The sequence below is a fragment of the Desmodus rotundus genome, chromosome 12 (assembly GCF_022682495.2).
Source record: "Desmodus rotundus isolate HL8 chromosome 12, HLdesRot8A.1, whole genome shotgun sequence".
In the NCBI taxonomy this organism is placed as follows: domain Eukaryota; kingdom Metazoa; phylum Chordata; class Mammalia; order Chiroptera; family Phyllostomidae; genus Desmodus; species Desmodus rotundus.
In genome coordinates this window covers 41,111,528-41,133,314 of record NC_071398.1, presented here as the reverse complement: position 1 = coordinate 41,133,314, position 21,787 = coordinate 41,111,528, and the positions used below count along the sequence as shown (strand labels likewise).

The following is a 21,787-nucleotide window of genomic DNA, read 5'->3' as shown; positions in this document are numbered from 1 at the left end:
CTTAGCAAAGGTCAGTCTTTACCTTCAGTGAGCCCTGACGTCCTTTTTTTTCCCCCCCACTTGGACACTGTAACTTTGACACATCAGAGGGATTTTCTTTGCTGGACCATTCAAAAGCACAGAATCTGGGACAAGAGTATGAGACCACAGACTCTTTATGTTATCTGGTCCCCTGCACACCTTCTCTGTGTCCTGTAAATGTGAATTAGCCTGTACCCACCAACATAAAAAATACATATATTTCTCCATTTACATTTCTATATTTCTAGAGATTTCCCTGCTGTGTTTTCTCTCACTTCCTAATAGGTTTTATGCAACCTTGTTCACCTTCTGCTTTGGTTGTAATGTATAAAATAAGCCACAAAACTGCCTTCACAGGATTTGAGACCTCACTCCCAGACATATGAGGTCAGTTTGGCTCAGATAAACTCATTAAATTGATCTATAAGTTTGGACTTTTTTTACTTTGACAGGGCCTTGGACACCTCCTCCCTCACGGGGTTCTGTGCTGCTCTCTACCTCATGAATGGCATCATCCATGGCAAGGTGACGTGATCGCAAGCAAGCCACCGAAGCAGAAATCAGAGGTTGTCCCAACAGCCAGGCAGCACAAGGACAGGACCCACAGACAGACATGGAGAGGGGTGGTCAACATGAAGCTGTCCCCTGAAAACAGAAAGCCTGTAGGCACTGAACTTTCCCCACAGCCCTTTCTTCCTGGGACACGCAGGACACATCCCACTTCACACCCCAAAACTGCATGTCCTACTGAGACTCCTGGTTTTGCGTGTTAGTCCCAGGAAGCAAAAGCCAGTCTGGTGACAACTTGAGATAAAAGAAGGGTCCCTTCTGCAATTATCACCACGCTTGACGCATGTTCATACCCAGAGTCGTCTCTGTGACCTTCCTGCTGGGAGGAAAAAAACCTCAGAGCACTTGCAAACATGGAGAGGACCCGGTGCCCAGCTGGGTCTCTGTGTCACAAACAGAAATAATCCAGGATTTTTAGGACACCTGGGGCTCTCTGAGTGGTGCTGACAGTCCCAAGACCAAGTCACAGCAGTGGTCAATGTTGGCCTTAGTGTGTCATCCTCTCAGGGACACATGTGCCCCATCAGCCTTGCTAATGCAAGTGTACCCTGCAGGCCAGTAGGACCAACCTCTCCTGACAGCTTGTCAGATGCAGAGTCTCCGACCCACTGCAGCCAAGAATTGGTAGTATAACTGGATCTTCTGTTATACTACAGGAGAAGTGGTTCTACCTTCGCATCGAGTGATCACAATTTGAATGGGCATCACATTACCTGGACAACTGTTGAAGCTGCATTTTTAAGATTTCACCTGGAAATAGAGATGTTTAAAAAGTTTCACAGGGGATCTGATGCACAGGAGGGGTGACATCATTTTGACAGTTTTTTCACAGTTAGTTCAAGAACACCTGCTCAGAAGGGAAGAGTCAAATGTGAGAGAGAGGCTGTGGGGAAGGCCAATGTGTACCTGACAGGGAGTTGTGGGGAATGCCTGAAACCCAGACACTCCAGGTTTGTGCTGCTTTTCATAACACAACATGGGCGTGGGTGTTTGTGTGTGTGGTATTGAGAGGCTGCAGACGCTCTCAAGGAAAGAAAGTACAGGGGAGCTGTACTGGTTACAAGGGACAGTGGTGGCAAAAGTGAGGGCAGGGAGAGGGAGGGTAATGTGCACAGACCCCGCCCAAAGCCACATGACAAGAATAGTAACCTTGCCCCAGAATAAAGCTCAGCACACAGGTAGGACACACAGCAGATTGCACCACTCTGGACAGAGGTGCTTGTGAGCCTTACAGAACCTTAGGCTTCTCTCAGAGAGGCAGCCACAGAGCAGACAACATACACCATGGGGTCCCTGTCACTCTCTTCCCACAGAGGACTTGACCATTGGCAAGGGCTCCTGCTGGTTGGTAAGTAGGAGACAATTCCTTGGGGTAGACTAAGGATCTGACACAGAGACTGGCTGGGGTCTGCTGGGGAGGCCAGTGTTCTGAGAAATGAGGGAAGGCTTCCATTTGGACCTGAAGCTAAAGGACAAAGGAGTAGAGTAGGATGAGGGAGGGGGCTCAGAAAGAGGAAAATCTCATAATCTGGAAGTGGTGAGAGGCAGAAAACCCTCAATTGTTGTGCATTTCCTGTTCTTTGTCATGCTGATATACTGATTTATCAGGAAGCACCAGAAAAATTTAACCAGTGGTGTTAGACTTTGTCTTTATCACCACCTCAGAAATGGGCCATAAATCCCAGGATGTACAGACACAGGGATCTCGCACTCACTCAACCCCATGTATTTTCAGACTGCTGCAGTCCCTGAGGTACGAGATCAGACAAGCCCTGCTGTCATTGAGCCCATGTTCTATGGAGGAGAGAGGGACAAGGAAAGGTCTAGATGGGATGTCAGCTACCCACAACAGACATGGAAACAGAGAGTAGGGGCAGATCAGAAAGCAAAGGCAGAGAATCTTTAGATAAGGTGGTCAGCAAAGGTGCCTTTCAAAAATGCCCCTGAGTATCAGGTGGCATCTGGTACAGTGAAGGGGTGAGCAAGACAAACAGCTGGACAAGAGTATTTGAAATTGAAAAAATAAAAGCTTCAGAGGTGCAGAAGTAAAGGGGGCCATGTCTCCGACCTTGACCTGAGAGAGACAGACTCACCTGAAGACCAAGGCTGAGACATAAAGAGACCTGCTCAGGATTCAGGGCCTCATCTTTCTATCCCAAAATATAGATACCAATAATGATGCATTTCTTTTTCTTGTTTCCTAGCCTCACTCTTAAACTTCTGGAGCCAGCCCACCACAGCCCAAGTGACAGTTCAGTCAACCAATGCTCTCGAAGGGAATGATGTGGTTCTACGTATCCACAATAAGCCTCCCAATGCATCAAGCTTCCTGTGGTACAGGGGAGATAACACTGAGAGCAGACATAATATCGCATATCGAATAGCAAACCCAATATTCCATGTAACAGGTCCTCCAGGTGGACTTGTGTCAGTACGCTATGATGGGTCCTTGGTGATAAAGAGTGTCACCATGAAACACACAGGAATCTACACCATACTGGTCCAACTAGAAGGCTGTGGAAGAATTATAGCATGTGGACGACTTAATGTATACCGTGAGTGATTGCTCTCTGACCTCTGGGTGTCAGGTGGGGTGAACTCTACTTCACAGGCAGGGCGGATGTACCCTGGACACTACCTCCACTCCCCTCGGCATTTTGATTCAGGGTGGATTTTGGCATTTAATGCAAGATACACAGAGAATGCAGACAAACTTTCTAAGACCTCAGTTCCCTTCTCAAATTTCAGCCTTGTAGACAGTCAATGCAGACAGAAGGATCAGTTTGATGGGAGTAAGTCAACAGAGGGAGATCAGACGAATTTCAGCCTCCTGAGCACCTGCCTATTAACTTGACCTTGAGGATGACTCTGCTGTACCAGGTGAAAGCACAGTCTGGGAGGCCCCCTGAAATTCTTACACAGCTCAGCTCAGAAACCCCTCACAAGAGCCCTGTCCCAGGGATCTTGACTCAAAGGACCCTAGGGAGTCTGTGCTAGGTTGGGTTTGGCCTCTTCAGAAGGGCCGAGTGTGTAACAGCTTAATGGGCGCCCAAGTCACAAGGCTCCTGAGGCGGTCATCAGTCATGGCCCATGATCAAGAGCCGCATCTCACCAGAAGTGGAGTTTGGTCAGTCACCTGGGGTTTGTGTGAAGAGCAGAGTTCGACAATGTCCGTGTATATAGCTGACTATTTTGGGGGTCTCAGGAAAGTTCAGAAAATGGTCAGCATCTCCAGAAAGATACTGGGAAAAAAAGATGCTCCTGGAAGGTCCTCACTCACCAGGGATCAGCCCAGGGGATCCTCTCTTGGAGTCGATCAGTAAGAGGTGCCTCTTATTTGAGCAGCTCTTGTCTCCCAAGATTTAGGTCAGATCCTCTAAATACTTTACAGTTGCTACACTGACAACCTGGCGGCCAAATATTCATTGAGAATAAACTGAGGAACAGGGGGATACAGTCAGTGAAGGAGAGTCACACAGACTGTGAGCAGCTGATCAGGGTCCCTCGAGGTCTGTTTGTAGCCATGGACTTAATTTCTCTACCTCTGGTTGGTTCAGATCCTTTCTCTTAGGTGCCTTCACTCCTAGGAATCCATTTTGGTCTGTGAAGGGGAAAAAATGGAGACATAATCTGTTTTTACTCTAGAAAAACTCTATCTTCAGTAACAATCAGAGTCACTGTATGGAATACCCAGGCCTCCCCCTCAGGTGGCCCCTCCCCACCTCCCTGCACTGGACTGGACACCACTTATTTGTCTCCTGTTTTGGTGCAGTCTCTCCCAGCAGATATAAAGGGAAGGACTCTTCTCTCTTATTCTCCACTCTACCCCTGAAACCAGCGCAGGATGAACATTTAACAAGCACTCAGTTGCTCTTGATGAATTAGGAAGAACCAAATGGTGATTGAAGGAATGAATGAATGAATGAAGGAATGATCCAAAATCTCTTCAGAGCCTGGAACCTGGAGGCAGAGTCCTTGGAATCCTCGCCATAGGGAACAGGCTTTCTGTGGTGCCAGGACCTGAGACCATCATCCCAGATCCTTTTCTTTTCTCTGATAAAATAGGACTTGCTATTGGTCTTAGGCCCTGGGGTATTAATAACAATTTTCACACAGAGAAGAATTTTAAGTTTTTTCCAATTTGTATCTCATAGCCACTTAACACAAGTTGCCCACAAGGGCCAGAATTTCAGCAAGTCCATGTTCCCCACTTGGTTTAAGTCAGTGATTCTGCATTTGCACAAGTCCCCACCTGCCCTCAGGGAAGAGAGAACGGCTTTAATGGTCAAGGGCACAGCACATGGTTCTTCTGATGCCATTATCAGCTTTTGCCTGTCCTTTTTCCTCTTTGCTAAATCATTTCTTGGATCCTGCTGTATCATTCATTGGCTCACTGGCTCATTTCAGTCCCATTCACCTGGAAAGACCTGGCCTACCTCTTGGCCCAGAGCCTGCGTAGTGAAATTATCACTGGTTTGCTTCATGTCTCTATGTGTTATTTCTGCTCAAACCCCACCCAGTCTCTAGGATGTCCTGGGAAATAGTGCCTCATAGAAACACACCCCAGCTGGGCCATAGATGTCTGTGCAGCTGGAAGGAAAGGCTTCTGGTCAGGCAGGCCGTCAGGTGGTCAGCAAAGAACCAGGAGAATTGCAGCTGTCTCTCTGAACCCCTGTTTTACATCTTTCCTTAACCAACACTGATACTTCACTGACACCTTAGAAAGTCTGTAGTTTCCCCCAGATGTGTAGCTGGAGGACATGCATTCTCTGAGTGCTCTCATTCCCAGACATTTTCTTGTGATACGCTGACCGCCTTGTTATTTCTAAGACTCAAGTTGACTAAGAGGTGAGAGGTACCAACTGTGGTTGAAGGAGCTTGTGGAGATACCAAAGGTACCACACAGGGCAATTTTTATTCTCTTACCTGCAGAGCAAAGCTAACCACAGCCCACATCACAAGCACAAATTCAACCTTGACAGTTTTGATTTTCGTTTTTGTAAATAATAGTGGTGTGAGCATCTTTTTCTGTAACTATGCGCCATTTATATGTCTAGTCAAGTGTTTTGTTCCCTTTTTAAATCGATTATTTAGTTTTGTGGTTGTTGTTGAGTTGTAGATGTTTTTTGCATATTCTAATATTAGCCTTTTATTTTTCATATGATTTGCAAAATATTTTCTCACATTTCATGGGTCACCTTTCAAAGTGTCATGTCTTTTTTGATGAAGAGACATTTTCATTTTGAGAATATCCAAACTGTCTATTTTTTTGCCTGTCTTCTTATTGTCATATTCATGAAATCACGGCCAAGTTCAATGTCATAATGCTTCTCTCCATACATTTCATAAGCATTTTAAAGAGTTAGGTCTAACCTTTAGAATTTGATATAATTTTGACTTAATTTTGTGTACTATCAGGCAGGGATCCACATCATTAATTTCATGTGGATATTGCTGTTCAACAGCATTCATTGAAAAGACTATTTCCTCCATCGAACTCCTGGTGTTTTCTTTTTTTAAAAGTAATTAATTACTATTTTTTATTGTTGTTCACCTACATCTGTCTCTATTTCCCCGCCACCACATTCCCCCACCCCACCCACCCCCACCTCCAACCCACAATCCTTCCTCCTTTGGCTTTGTCCATGAGTCCTTTATACACGTTCCTTGATGACCCTTTCCTCCTTCTTTCCCCTGTTATTCCCCTCCTCCCTCCCCCCTGGCTACTGTCAGTTTGTTCTTTATTTGAGCATCTCTGGTTCTATTTTGCCTGAGGTTATATGGGGACAGAGAGGAGCTGCAGCTCTTTCCTTAATCTTGTCCCCTGAACTTAGACAATTGTCCTCCAAATGCCTGGCCCATACTCTGCTGACCTGTACATAAGTCTCTGTGGGCTTTGAGTGGCTGAGATCTCTGAGGAAGCCATGTGGCTGCATGTCAGAAGCCCATTCTCAATGAGTCACTGTCCCTGTTTTTCCACAGCACTTCTGAGTGTGCCCACCCTCCGAGCCAGCACCACCAGAGTCACAGAGAACAAGGATGCTGTGGTCATGACCTGCTCCACAAATGCTCCCGCCATCCAGTGGTTGTTCAATGGCACAAACTTGCAGCTCACAGAGAGAGTAACGCTGTCACCTGACCACAGAAACCTCACCATAGACCCTGTCCAGAGGGAGGATGCTGGTGATTACCAGTGTAAAGGGTTCAACCCTGTGAGTTCTGGTAAAAGTGCATCCCTTGTGCTGGATGTGAAATTTGAGTGATTGTCTTTTCCCCCTCTATGTTGTTAAACTCTAAATAAAGTAGTTTTTTGCAGTATTATAATTGATTTTTTCTGAGGGTTAATAGTCCTTAAAGATTTGCATCGAGTCAATAAACACTAGAAAAATGTGAGCCGACATTGTCCTTGTTGTTGACTTAAGGTCACATTTCAGGCCAACCCCCACCTTGGTTTGGTCTCATGTGTGCCATGTCCACAGAGGAGGGGTCGTTGTGACACTGTGTCCCTCAGAGGGTGGGCAGTAGTTGTGTGATAACAAATGAGAGAAGGTAAAGAGCTTGGAGAATCTGAGCTCTGTGTCTTGTCCATGAACACATGTGGAGGGCACCTGTTGTAGTCAGTGGGAATGGACCAGAGGACGACATTGTGAGTAGCAACACTGATTTTTGTGTTTCTCTTTGATGCCTTTCAAAAGATTTCTAATCTCTCTTGAGTACTCTTCCTTCTACGCCAATAAAATTATTTACATGAGTTCAGTACATTTCTGTTCTTCTTGTTAGTAAGGTGTAATTGGGAACTTTGGTAATAAAACCAATGCTTTAGTTCAAATGCTCTAGTTCAGACTGGTGCCCATGGAATTTGAAATGACCTCATGCTTAATAGAACTAAGCTTGACGTCTTCAGACTTTTGGTAGCTCTTGCAGAAAAGACATCACCCAAAGCTGGTGAAACGAGGTGAAGTGTTTGGGTAATGCTTCCTAACTTCAAGACGCTGTTAAAACTCCCATCATATTTTTCATGGGAGAACCCTCATCAGAGCAAACTGTGTGGTGAGTGTCAGTTGCTGCACTTAGGTAACTAATCAGGCTAAACCAGGTGACACCAGCCATGTTGTGGGGTCAAGAACACACTTCTTCCTTAGTGATTAATTTTGATGAATGGGAAAGTGACTGTAGAGATATTTATAATGTCTGAATGGAAATCTCCAGAAGCACAGGCTTCTGGGAGATCAGGTTCTGGCTCTGTTCAGGGAGTCTCAGGTATTTTGCACCTCTTTATAAATTGCAGGAACTGATGTAGATGCAAATTATATCTTGGCTGAAGAGACTTAGTTGTGTTTCCCTCCAGTGTGCAGGAAGCAGTTTTGTTATGACCCAGAGGCCTTTGTGTTCCCTCAGAGTCGTTAACCTTCAGACAGGTCCTTCCTCATTGCAGGCAGGCCTCTGACCTCCATATTTTAGAGAATTCTCTTGAGAAATGTAAGTGCAATTTGCAATTACATTTTTTTGTGCCCTTTGGAATACACACGAGTTTCCTTAAAATTATTTTGCTAGTGTTATGATTCATAGAGTATCTGTCAAAAGGGCCTGTGCCCATCTCTTAAAATTTAATCATCCCGGTGTCCCTGTGTCTCAATTTCCGTGGGACGTCCAAGCATAACTTGCATGAGGACCTGCAAAACCATGATGTAAGAAGGACTCCTGTGAAGATTTTAAGAATAGTTTTACTTTTATTTTTTCTTTCAATTGGCGGCTCAGTTTGTTTGAAATTATTTTAATTACTGATATGTTTCTGTTTAAACATTATCTTTCATTGTTTTTTATTATTGTTCAAGTACAGGTGTCTCTATTTTCCTGCCACCACTCCACCCAGCCCACACATATCCCACCTGCCACACTCAACCCTACACCTCTTTGTCTTTGTCCACGTGTCCTTCATACATGTTCTTGACGACCCTTCCTATTTTTCCCCTGTTATCCCACTCTCCCCTCCCCTCTTGTTATTGTTAGTTTGTTTTTTCTTTCAGTGTCTCTGGTTATATTTTGCTCGCTTCTTGGTTTTGTTGATTAGCTTCCACTTATAGGTGACGTCATATGGTATTTGTCTTTCACTGCCTGGCTTATTTCACTTAGCATAGTGCTCTCCAGGTCCATCCATGCTGTCACGAAAGGTAGGAGCTCCTTCTTTCTTTCTGCTGCATAGTACTCCATTCCTTTAGAAATCTTTGGTAGTTTCCAGTGTATACGTCTTCCACCTCCTTGGCTAAGCTTATTGTAAAGTGCTCTAGTCTTTCTATAGGTATTGTAACTGGAACTGTCTTCTTAATTCAATTTTGAGATATTTATTGTTGATGCAAAGAAATGAAATTATGCTGTTTGTCTCCTGCAACTGCCCTGAATTTGTTAGTTTTAATATTTTTGGGGGGAGTGGATGAAATCTTTAGTGTTTTTTACATGTAACCTTATGTTGTCTGTTAAAATAGATCATTTTCTTTTTCACTTTCCCATTTCAATACCTTTATTATATGTTTCTGGCTAGTTGTTTCAGGCAATCTTCCAGTACAATGTTGAATAAGTGGGGAGAGAAACATTTTTTATATGATTTGTTGGGAACCGCCCTTCCTGGTTTCCGAAGCTATAACCCCCCATGGTTAAGGCTGAGTCAGAGTTGGGACCATAAGCCACTAAGGAGACAAAGCTTATCTCCCTGACAGTGGCACCATCTCTGCCCACTTTACCCTGCTTGGCTCTGAGCTTGACCAGTTAGCCAATGACGGGTAAGATTCCTCAAGGGAGGAACAACCTAAGACAGGCATGGTCATGAAAAAGACCCACAGGGAAAGACTCAGGGGGCTATAGAAAAAGGGGGTGATGGACCTTCGCCCCTTGGCTTTGACATAGCCTGAGTCCTCATTCTGTGTGCAGGAAGTCTCCTAATCTCTTGGCTGCCTTACTACCCTTGCCTGACTGAAGCCTGAAACAATGACAGAGGGTGGTGCAGTCCTGTGCTGGAAAGGGCAGATTCCCCAGGGAATCAGGCCTAAGAAAGAATGCATAAAATCTTGTGAAACCTGCTTTGTTTATACCCTCAGCTTAAATGATAAGGGTCCAGGCCTGAAATGAGTTTGTTTCCCAAAGTTTTATAGCCCTTTAACTAACTGACCGTAACTCAGAATAAGCCCTCAAACTTCTCTATATTATCTATTGTTTGACCCTTACTTCCTGACAATGATTGATGAGCTTTACCTTTATTCCTGTGCAAAATGAACCTAATAAAAGCCCATGGAGGAAAAGGCTCTTGGCCCTTCTCCTTTGAGAGATCGGCTACCTTTCCTCCCCAAGCAGGTCATGTCTTGGTAGATTTATTCTCATCTGTGGCGGACGAGGGGCTCTGTGGTAAAGTCCCCCCAACAATGGTCCATGATCTTAGTAACATTTTTGGTGTTTCTCCTTACAGTATTGTGTTAGCTGTAGGCTTTCAAGCAATGACATTTTACATATAGAGTAGTTTCCTTCCTTGTCTACAGTCTTTGTCTTTTACCAAAACCATAACCATTTCTCTCTAGAGTTTTACTTCACAGTGATTTTCAGTTCATAGGCCAAGAAAGTCAAGTCTCATAGGATCAAAAAATTCTTTAGATGAAACTTCTCAAAATCTGAGATTATGAATATTGGGTTGGTTCATCTTTCTTTCCTCATAAATTATTTAATGAGAGGTACATGTCTTTTCAATTACAGTAAAGTTTCATGGTCCCCAGAGACTTATAGAGGTGGTAAGCCTGCCTTCTTGGACATTTATGGAAGTTTACATGAGGAGTGTGACCTGAATGTTTTTGAAGTCTAGAAACATCTAGGAAAGTGTTAGTAAAAGCTTACGAGAAAAAAAATTTCCTGTGATACTGTGGCCAGAGGATGACACATGGGGTGGGAAGAGGTTTCCTGTCCTGGCAGTACAGAGCTTTCACAGGAACAAGTCAGGGTCACCCTGGAGTAATCTGGCATCAGAGAGAAGGTGCCATCCACTTTTTATACATTGTCATCTCAACGATGACAATGGCCACTCTGTGGAGGTCAGGACCGTCCTCTGGTGAACTTTACAGAGATACTATATACTATGAGTGGCTGAGATCGCTGAGGAAGCAGCATGGCCACAGGTCCCAAGCTCACTCTCAAAAAATCACATCATATGTTTCTCCACAGAGCCCATGAAAATGACCATCCTCCTAGGCAGCAACACTACGGCCACGGAATATAAGGATGCCATGGTCATGACCTGCTGCACAAATGTGATCTCCACACAGTGATTGTTCAATGGCCTGAGTCTGCAGCTCAGGGAGAGCACTGATGTGTCCTGGTGTTCCAGAGGGGACCCTCACAGGGTCTTTTGTGCTCTCGGTTCTTCCCACGACGGTATTCAGGACTGTGGCTTTCAATGCCATAGTATGGAAAAAAGGAAAGGAATTGTGTAATTAAAAGACATACAGGTTTACAATAATGGCAGAATTCTGCCATTAAATCTCACTCCCTTCAGAAAACAAAGATAGACCCACAAACACACCATTCTGCCCTCTCCCTTTTGTCTAGTCAGGCCAGTCTCAGAGCATGCCAGTCAGAAGTACTGCCTTCCAGAAGAAAAAAGAGAGAAAAACTGAAGTCTGCAGCCCACATGTCCTGGTTCCTCCCCATAATCTGTGCCTTGCTGGGCAGGTCTCCCTCGGTTTCCAACACCATCATCTGTGTCTGCGAGATCTCCAGTTCTTAATCCAAAGCCATGTGGGACCTCCTCATGGCTGGCTGTCGAGAGTCTTTTCCACTCCTTTTTCCTCTCGCATGGTCCTGCCAGGTCCCTCATTTTCCCCATCACAGGTGGCGGCCTGCCTTTTGTGTTTAAATGCCAGCCTTGATCTTCTTCCATAACCCATTTCCAACTCCTTCTACAACTGGCTACACCTGCCAGCACTCCCATAGTTTCTGCATTTGTCAGCTGCCCTAGTTAGTCCATGCAGGCCTGGCCCCATGATGCAGAAGCTGCCTCCAAGCTGCTCTCGCAGGCTCAGAAAGCCCCTCGGGATACACCCCATCATGGCTAAGAGTCACGACCATCTCTCTGGCTCGGCCAAGGCAAAGGTTTTAATATTAGTACAGCAGTGCCCAAGTTCCCCTGTTACACTGGCACAACAGAATCTTCATCATAGACCCCGTCGAATAAATAATGCTGAGAATTACCAGTGTGACGTTTCCAACCACATCAGTTTCCTCAAATTCGATGTAATATATGAGTGACACACCTCCCCGCTCTATGTTATTAAATCAGGATTTCTTTTTTGCATTTTTAATATATATTTTTTGAGGTGGAAAGTCTGGAGAAGACTTTCACTGAGCCAATAAATACTCAGAAATGTGAGCTGACATTGTCATTATTGTTGACCTAAAGTCATATTCCACACCTGATTCCACCTCTGGTTCGTCTAAGATGATCTTCACCGTGGAAGTGACACCATGTTGCTCCGAGGACAAGCAGGGGTCTTGTGATGACTGGTAGGAGCACATGATAGGCTTGCAGGATTCTGAGCTCAGACCCTTCTACTTGTGGGTGTGTGGAGGGCACCTGGACACAGTTTTGAACAATGGAAATGGACTAAAGGACACCCATGTGGGTAGCGACACTGATCTTTGTTTCAATATTTGATTTCCCCTCCAGATTTTCTAGTGTGTTTGAGCATTTCTGTTTTCACAACAACAGAATTATTGGCAAAAAAGGACAGAGTTCACCGTGACTCTGTCCTTTTTGTTAATGGGATATGATTGCAAACTTTCTTAATACAGCCAAGGCTTTGGCTCCAATGTCCTTGTTAAGAACAATGGCCACAGAATAATTAGAAGTGACCTCACCCTCTCATAAGCTCAGATGGGCCTGATTGGTATTTTGGTATCTCTTAGGAGAAGAGGGAATTCCCCAAAGCTAGAGAGATGCAGGTGAAGTGTGGGAGTACTTCTTCCTACCCTCAACAGGCTGGTAAAACTCCCATCTCATTTTGCATAAAAATGAGATTTTGTCAGAGTAAACTGTGTGATGAATGTCAGCTCCTGTGTAGTTTAAGTAACAAGTCAGGGAAAATCAAGTGTCACCAGCCTTGTCGTAGGATCAGAAATGCTCTTCCTTCTTGGAGATGACATTTGTTCAAAGGGAAAGTCACTCCAGAAAAAAATTTAATGTTTCTATGAAAAACTTGAGAAACACAGCTTTCTGGAAGATCAGAACTTGGCTCTCACATATTTTTGAACCTGTGTATTAATGGCTCAGTGAATTTGCAACTCTTCATACATTGCAGGAATTGATAGAAATGCAAACTGGGTCTTGGCTGAAAGAGATTTAGTTGTGTTTTTCTACACCATGTGAAAAGCAGTTTTGTTATGACCTAGAGAGTTTAATATTCTCTCAGATTCACTAATCATTTGACAGGTTCTTTCTGACTACAGGCCTCTGACTTCCTTTTTTAGAGCATTTGCTTTAGAAATGTAAATGCAATTTGTAATCGCAGATTCTTTCTCTTCCCTTCTGAAATCCACACAGGTATCCTCCAAAGCTTCTTGCCAGTCTGTCTGTCCACAAGGTTTAGGTTCATTCTTCTGACATGAATTCTGCTGGTGTCCCTGTGTCCCCATCTCTGAAACAAGAGAGAAGCCTAACTTGTGTGGGAAACTTGACAACCAAGATGTCCAATGACCTCATGTCAGGATTTCATGAGAAGCTTTACTTTTCTTATGTGTAGAGCCAGTTACCAAACACAGATGCCTGTGCTTCCTCCTCTTCTTAAATTCTTTCCAGGCTTCTGTTTCAGAAATTTTAGTTCATTCTCACTGCCATATTGAATGGTCTTGAATAATATTTTTCTCACATTTTTACCTTGGTTTTACTCCTGTTAAACTTGGGCAACACCTGCCTGCAATGAGCTAATTCTGTCATCTTGCTCTCTGTGTCAGTCCTTCCCATAGTTTTAAACCTTCCAATTAATTTTTTTATGTGGCTACAGTCCTCCAGATAAACAATTTCCATTTTCTTCCTTCACCTGTGACTTGGCATCCACGTCAGGAGATATCCTGACCGCCCACCTTCTTCTGCAGCCTAAGGTTTCCTCAAAGAAGCCTTTGTGCCCGAATGTGAGAAGAGGCAGAGGCTGTAGAAGGTGCAGCTCCACAGTGGACTCACCGTCAGCGGTGTTCTCACTTGACATCCATGGTCACTGCACCTTCAAGGAGCAAAATCCTTCAAGGAGCAAAATCCTTCAAGGAGCAGGATTTTAAACAATATTCTGTCATGAAACTCAACTAATCTAATAAACATGCATGTCCCTGTCTTGTCAGCTACACACATGCCCGAAGTGGGTGACCCCGTTTTGAACCCTCTCTCTCACCTGGAGTGTAGGCCAGACATCAGTGTCCTCACTCTTTGTTGTCATTGTTGTTGGTTTCACAAGCCACGTGTCTGTCCTTAGATAGTTCAGAACCAGAACCTGGGAAACAGGAGATGAATCTCTCCTTTTTTTCTGTTTGCTTTCCTGCTTCTCATGGCCTATGGGGTATTTGGCTGAAATCCTTGGAAGCACAGCCAGAAGTGGATTGTGGGTAAGCAGAGGTGGGTCAAAATAGGGGCCATAGGTGGATGGGGTCTTCAGAGTCAGGATTAGAAATTGTAAAGCCTGAAGTGTTTGGGGGGTTTTAGGCACTGAATAGGTTCAATGGGATGAAGGGATGCCATGCAAAAGAGCTCTTCTGGGGAGTCAATTTGTGGTTGAAAAATATGCATGAGCAGGTGAGTACCTGTTAGTGGAGGAGCAACTGGAGCTGGTACAGGAAAGTGGGGTGCCGATCTCACAGACTTGGGTGGTGTGAGGGGTGAGGCAGCTTTTACACTCTCAGACAAGTGCCCAAACAATGGGACGAGGGAAACACTGAGCGCACAGGGTAGCAGGAGTCATGGGACAGAGGACTTAGCATAAAGGAGAGGGAGACAAAGAGTTGAGAATCCTGTGTGGGTGGAGCAGTAGTCTTGAAAGTGGTGAAAGGTTGTGAGGTTGGAAACACCATGAATGCAGAAGGTGAGCTGAGGTAGTTTAGATATCTGTGCCAGGAAGAAGTTTTGAGTGAAGATGAGTCAGACTAGAAAAAGGGTTGAGGTGAAGACTGTGGAAGGCACAGAACAAAGGTCAGTCTTGGGGGTAAACACCAAATGAATGGCTAGAGATGCCCCGTCTCCAGTTCCAACACAGTAGGGATGTGTGAAGCTGCTCTCAAAGTGCGGTCTGGGGAAACAGATTTCACGGGGCTGGGGAGTGCTGCAAAAAGTCAAATTTAATTCCTGCACCACAAGATGTATGTTAGGTGAGTCAGCAAGTTACCCAGGTCTTAGGGAATTTGTGTGTCAGTGAGTAAAGCTGCCTAGAAATCTGGGGACAGGCAATGGAGTGGCTAAGAGAGTGTGTGTAAGAGGGGACATTGAGGGCTGCAATGAATTTGAGTGAGTGGGGTCTTTTATTCCTTTGTTGACTAGTCAAAGTGAGCTTTCTGTGATTCCACAGGTGAGAGCTATATAACAGGTCACTGGACTGGATTGGTTGATGTCAATGGTCTCAGCCACCTGTCCCTGTCTAACCCAGGATGTATCGCTCCCATCTGTGGTGGATGCTGCTCTCCCCCTCTGACCTTATGTTGGTGGGTGTGGTAGCACCCAGGTCGTGATGAGCAGTTCCAGCTCCCTGGTCACATTGCAGCCCCCACTCAGACTCTCTGTCTTTCCTGAGGCACAGAAACCAGTCTGAAGAGAGGTGTTATTTTTGTAAAAGGCACATCCTTGCTACAAATCCTAGAAATCTGCATGTACAATGTTCAGTCTACTTCCGACCCCGTAGAGAAGTGTGCAGCTGGTTTTCAAAGAGTGTTCTGGGGGCTGCAGTTTTCACATGGCCTGGGAGAGCTGCGAAAACCCAGATCTCACTCACCCTTGTACCTCAAGACATCATTCAGCTGAGTCCACAAGATAGCCCGGCCCCAGGAAGTCTGTGTGTCAAGGACAAAGTCTGACTAGGAGCCTGGGGACAACCAAGGAGGTGGCTGACAGAGTGCGCATGTGAGGGGTGGGACTGAGGGCCAGGATACACTTAAAGTGAGCAGATCCTTTTTCTTCCAGTCAGAGGGGACTCTGTGATTCTACACATACGAGCTATATGACAGGTCACAGTGCTGGAGTGGTCAAGCACAGCCCCTTGTTGGTTACTCTGGAGGGTAAGTGCCTTGTGTCCCAACTACCAGAGCCGTGAAAGTCTCCTAGATGCAGCAGATGCCTGAGTGGTCATGGGTGTGGTTGTCCATACAGCTCAAGCTTTGCTTAAACTGCTGATCGCCGGAGCTGATACTGTCACTGGGTCACTGTCCTCACTGATGTCACCATCTTAGAGCATCATCATCAGCAGGAATATACTTTTATCTATCAGAGCATGTGTCTAAACAACTTAAAAACTTGTCATTTAGCACATCTTTATCAGGAAGGCCTCTAATATTTACAATTAAGGATGACATTAATTGTCGGTCTGTAGGCTTTTTATGACGAGTTTGGGGTGGCATTGACTTGGTGGTTGAACACATCCATTTCTAGTGCTACAAATGGCCAGCTTCCTGTGAAGTCAGTTAGAACAGACTGTCTCAGGTTTGATGTCTGCTTTTGCCATCATAGAATTCTTCATGGCTTTTGAATAAAGATCCCTGCATTTTCATTAGGTATGTACTTTTCCTGGTTTTGCTTCTAGTAGTGACCCTGGTTTGAAGAAAGTGGTTGGATCCTATTGGGGAATGCAATTTTTAATGTGGCCACCAGAGGGTGATACCAACACACTGTAACCTGGAGTAGCTGTAAAGGGATGTGGAGTTTTTTGCTTTTTCACTCTTTTGCCATTACAGGTGTCTAATGAGGAGGACTGCCCTTCCCCCACACCTGCAGCTCACAGAAGGATGGTTCTCCACTACCGATGCATTTCAGAGTTTTAAATTTAAAATATCATAGTTGCCTCGAATGTGAATAGCATTAAACAGACACAATGAAGTCTACACTAGATAATTGTCTTTAAAAAATACCTGAGACAGGGTGTGAAGAATACATGTGTGTTTGTGTGTATGTGTTGGTGATCCAGAAAAAGCAGCTGAGTCTTCATCTCACAGGAGAGAAAACCTTGAATTGGATAATGCCTAAAATTAAAAAAAAAAAAAGGAACCTCGAAGAATGTTATCGAGAGATGTCTTTGGTTCCATTTGGGGAGCTGTGTTTGTTTGGGGCAAACATCTGTACCGTGGCCCAGACAGGGAAGCCAGAACCTTCCTGTGATCACATTCAACAGCACAGACAGAGACACAGGGATTTGCACAGTAACGTCTGGTGTGGTCGCAGATATAAGAAAGAGCACCCAACAGGAGGGGCACTGGAAGTAGCTTTGCTCACACTGTGAGTATCACACTTAGAATAATAACTTCACGTTCCAGCCACAGTGGGAGTTAAAATCTCCTTGGTGTTGCAAGCGATCTCATTAAAAATGCCCCCTTTGGGCATTACACCCTGATTAAGTTTTGTCTGAGAAAGTCAGACTTTTTGGGTTTTTGTGCGCATGCCATTAGAATGGCACTGACATGTTTTTTTGTGTTAGTTATGCTTTTCTTATTAATATCAGAAACATATGATTTTAAAATTATAATCCTCAGTCTGTGATCCAGTATCCTTACCAGTCTATAAATGGTCTGAATTTTTTTTTTAGAATAGTATTATTCACTTAACTTTTTTTACTCATGTTTTTGGAAAAAGATTGAATTTGCAGCTTTTAGAAAGGTCTTCAAAACTGGACCTAAGATTTGCCTCGCAAATGAAACATGCTGCTCCTTCCTGGGAAATGGACACGCTGCACTGGACTCGGGGCACAGCCCCTCTGCAGCCTCTGCAGCAACAGTCGGGGACCCACCAGCAACATGGCCCTGAGTGCTGGGGGCGGCACAGCACACATCTCACCAAACCACTTCCATCTTCTAGAACTGTCACATTTATTTGTTTTCAGAGATTTGGGGATTGCTGTGTTCAGTGTCTGAGTTTTTTTGTATTTTCGAAAGGGTTTATAGAAAATGAGTTAAGCCATTTGGGGGTACATATTTTAGTTATTAAGGGCGCCTGGAACGAAACATGTGCACAACCAAGTTCTTTATCCTCCCAAGTTCTCAACCTGATCCTCTCAGACTCTTTCCCCTTTCAGTCAAGGTCAACTCCATCCTTTCTAGGCTCAGGCCTAAAATCTTGGCATTATTGGTGATGCTCTCACAGTCATCGCTAATCCATCAGCACAGCTGCAGCCTGTTTCCAATGTGTAGATAAAACCATAACACTGAGGTCCAAGCCGACTTTGCTTCCCCATGAGGTAATGTAATAATCTTCTCACTAGTCTTTCTGGTGCCTCCTTTACACAAATAATATCAGTCACACCAGAAGAAGACCTGTAAATCTTTAGAGATGAATTCTTTTAAAACCCAAGTCATTTTTTGTTTCTTTGTTTGTTCCCAAAGCCCTCCTGTCACTTGCATCTCCATCACACAAATTCCAGTTTTTTTTTTTTACCATAGTCAAAAAGGTCCCACATTAGTGCCGCTCGAAGTGCTCATCTACGCAGAAGAGAAAGATTTCACCAGATTCTCAGGGAACTCAGTGCTTCGGGTCTGCAAGTCTCGCCATGAAGATCGTGTCAACGGAGATAAACAGGACACCAAGTGATGTGGTTGATCTTCTTTCTGTCCCAGGCTCTTTAATTTCATAAAAATCACTGTTTGATAGGACTGCCCTAGAAAATCTGGGTCCTGTTTATAGGTTTCCTGTCACTCTTTGTATCCCATCTGTTCTGGCCACAGGGGCTCTCTGACCTTCAAGTACGGCAAGCAACTTCCTGGCCCAGCACTACTGCAGAAGCCATTCTCTCTTCCTCAAATAAGCTTTTCCAGAAATCTCCCTGACCTGTTTGTCCCTGTTCCATATCTTCCTCAAATGTCACAGTCGTGAAAAAATTTCCAGACCATCTTACATGTGAAAGTAATTCCAGACCCACCCATTTTCTATCTCCTCCATCCAACTTTATTATCCTGTAGAGGACCTCTCGCCATCTTAAATGCTGCTTGCTTCTTTTTCGATTATCTTTCCTCATCTCTAAAAGATCAGCTGCACTGGGCCAGGAACTGTCAGGTTTAATTTTGTGTCCCTACATCCTCTAAAATCCTGTGCAGAATGTGAGCTCATCGTATAAAAAGGCAATGAACTCACCTGTTAATAATTGCACATTATAAAGGGAGTAAGATCTCTTCAGCTTTAATGCATATAAAGTGTGACTAATTCCAGCACTGTTAACCTGTAGGAATCATGTAAAGAAGGGCCTCCTTCCTGATATCAATGGCCATGTAACACAAGACAGCAAACTTAAACTTTTACATGACTGCTGTAGTGAAAAACCTGAAAACAAATTCAATCACAGTGAGAAATTCTTCTTATGTTTTCACAAGGTACTAAAGACACAAAATACTGGGCGAAGTTCTCTGGAGAAGGGACACTGGGATGCTGTTAAAGGTCTGTCCTCCTGGGTTATTATGACTCTACCCGGTCTCTGGAATGGCCCTGAGAAATCTGCACTCTTCTCCCACTGTGTTTCAGAGAAAAAGGGCTCACGGGGGAACTGTCCTATAACAAGGCACGAGACCCTGCTGAACTCCTCTGTTGTCCTCTGTACCTACCTACGCACGCTATATGCGTTAGACACATGGGTCGGTGTTTCTACTTTTTACTGAATATTGAGTCTCTGAGACACACCCTGGTTGACATGTGTGGTCTTTTTCCTCTCTGGCAGCACTACTAGATTTTTACACCTCCACAACAAAGGGCGCATTTATTAAAGACGGGATCACTGACTGTCTATAGGACATGATCTAGATATTTTGAAAGGCCATTACAGTTTTACAAGCATATTACATTTCTCAAAGGGCGATGTCTTTACAATTAATAAGATGACACGGTCATTTCATACTCTTTAATGACAAGCTAATTAGTTTGAAAAAAATGAGTATGGAAATTTTAAATAAAGATGATGATTTTCTTATTTGTAAAGAACATGATATTATTTTAATAAATGGCTTTATTAAGGGCAATTTTTCATTTATCAAAAATGAGTCATATTTTTGTAAAAATATTGTTGACATTAAAGATAAAGCAATTATATTCAAAGCCAAAATGATTATGAAACAAAACCAAGAACATCATTTTCTAAGCTAATTTACTGATAAAGAAAGGAAAAGTTGACACCGCGTACACATGAATTAACAAACCAGAGTCAAGCTAACAACTAAGCACCGAGTCAAAAACCAGTTCATCGCCAGCATTTGGAGGCCCCTCTGTGTGCAGTTTTGGCCACATCTACTTCCTGAAACTAAAAGTGACAATTTCCTGAATTTATGTTCTTTTTGATTCTTTATTTACCTCAGTTTTTTCAATTACACTAAATCTAGGGATTGGAAATTAGAGTTTGTCTTCTCAAACTCCCAATGATGTGTGTCCCACACCAAGTGCCAACTTATCCTCAATCTGTCACTCTCTCTGAAGTTGTAAGTGTCAAGCTCGTTGAAATTAGAGTCATTCTTTTTCATCTTTATTTTTACTGGGATAAAAAACACATGCATATAATTTGCCGTTGTGATCATGTTTACGTGCACAATGTTTTTGCAGTTAAGTACATTTATAATGTTGTGTATCCATAAGTACTATTTATTTCCAATGTCATTTTGGCACTTAAACATTTCAGGGCAATCTGGAATTTTCAGATATTTTACTCAGTTTGTAATTAAACCACAGTAATTAAGACTCAATCACTGCTATCGGTTTACAACACACTACCTGAAAATGATATTGTTTTTATTTGATGTGTTTACTTTCTTTGATTGTTGCCTCTATTGCTGATGTCTTCCTCTTTCCCTTCTGGTCACACCTCCACATGGTGCCCCCTTCTTCCCCACAGCCATGGCCGCACTGTTGCCTGGGTGTATGGGCTATGTATGTACATTCTTTCATTAGGTCTATCACCCTCTTTTATCCAGTTCCTCCTCCCTTTGTTCTGACGGCTGCAGTCTTTTCCAAGTACTTGTGCCTTTGTTTCTATTTTGTTTATTAGCTTCCACAAATAAGTGAGATCATATGGTATCTTTTTCCCTGACTGTCTTATTCCACATACAGTAACATGAGTGTATTCTAAGAATTTTCAAACATGTATTCAAAAACTAGGTTTTCTCAGAAGTGTGATCTCTGGTCAAAAGACAGGTTCATTTTTACGTTTTTGAAGAAACCCTGGACTGTTTCCCACAGTGGCTACACCCATCTGCATACTCACACTGAGCCTGTGTTTGTATGTCTGTTGGCCATCAGCAGGTCCTCTTGGAGAAGTGACTGTTCAGGAGTTTTGCTTATTTTTTAAATTGATTGTCTGTCTTCCTGGTGTTGAGTTGTGTAAATTTCTTATGTAGTTTGAAGATTGATCCCTTATCCCGTATATCATTGCCAAATATGTTTACCACACGGTGTGTTCTCTATGCACTTTGTCGATGCTTTCTTTTCTGAGCAGAAGGGTCTTCATTTGATGGACTTTCACTTGTTTATTTTTTCTTTCTTTTCCTTGCCCTGTGAGATGTATCAGAGACAGCATTGCTACACAGATATCTGACATTTTACTGCCAATCTGTTCTTCCAGGATTTTTACACCTTTAAGATTTCACCTGGAAATAGAGATGTTTAAAAAGTTTCACAGGGGATCTGATGCACAGGAGGGGTGACATCATTTTGACAGGTTTTTCACAGTTAGCTCAAGAACACCTGCTCAGAAGGGAAGAGTCAAATGTGAGAGAGAGGCTGTGGGGAAGGCCAATGTGTACCTGACAGGGAGTTGTGGGGAATGCCTGAAACCCAGACACTCAGGCTTGTGCTGCTTTTCATAACACAACATGGGCGTGGGTGTTTGTGTGTGTGGTATTGAGAGGCCGCAGACGTTCTCAGGAAAAGAAAGTACAGGGGAGCTGTACTGGTTCCAAGGGACAGTGGTGGCAAAAATGAGGGCAGGGAGAGGGAGGGTAATGTGCACGGACCCTG

General features: G+C 43.8%; 1 protein-coding gene across 1 annotated transcript; it reads left to right on the top strand.

Moving 5' to 3' along the window:
- The first annotated feature begins 1,786 nt into the window (after positions 1–1,786).
- On the top strand, positions 1,787–6,854 carry LOC123480654 (cell adhesion molecule CEACAM21-like). The gene is made up of 3 exons (XM_045202947.2): positions 1,787–1,939; positions 2,796–3,146; positions 6,574–6,854. The coding sequence occupies exons 1-3, from the start codon at positions 1,876–1,878 to the stop codon at positions 6,852–6,854; spliced, it is 696 nt and encodes a 231-aa protein (XP_045058882.2). The 5' UTR covers positions 1,787–1,875.
- Positions 6,855–21,787: the final 14,933 nt, after the last annotated feature.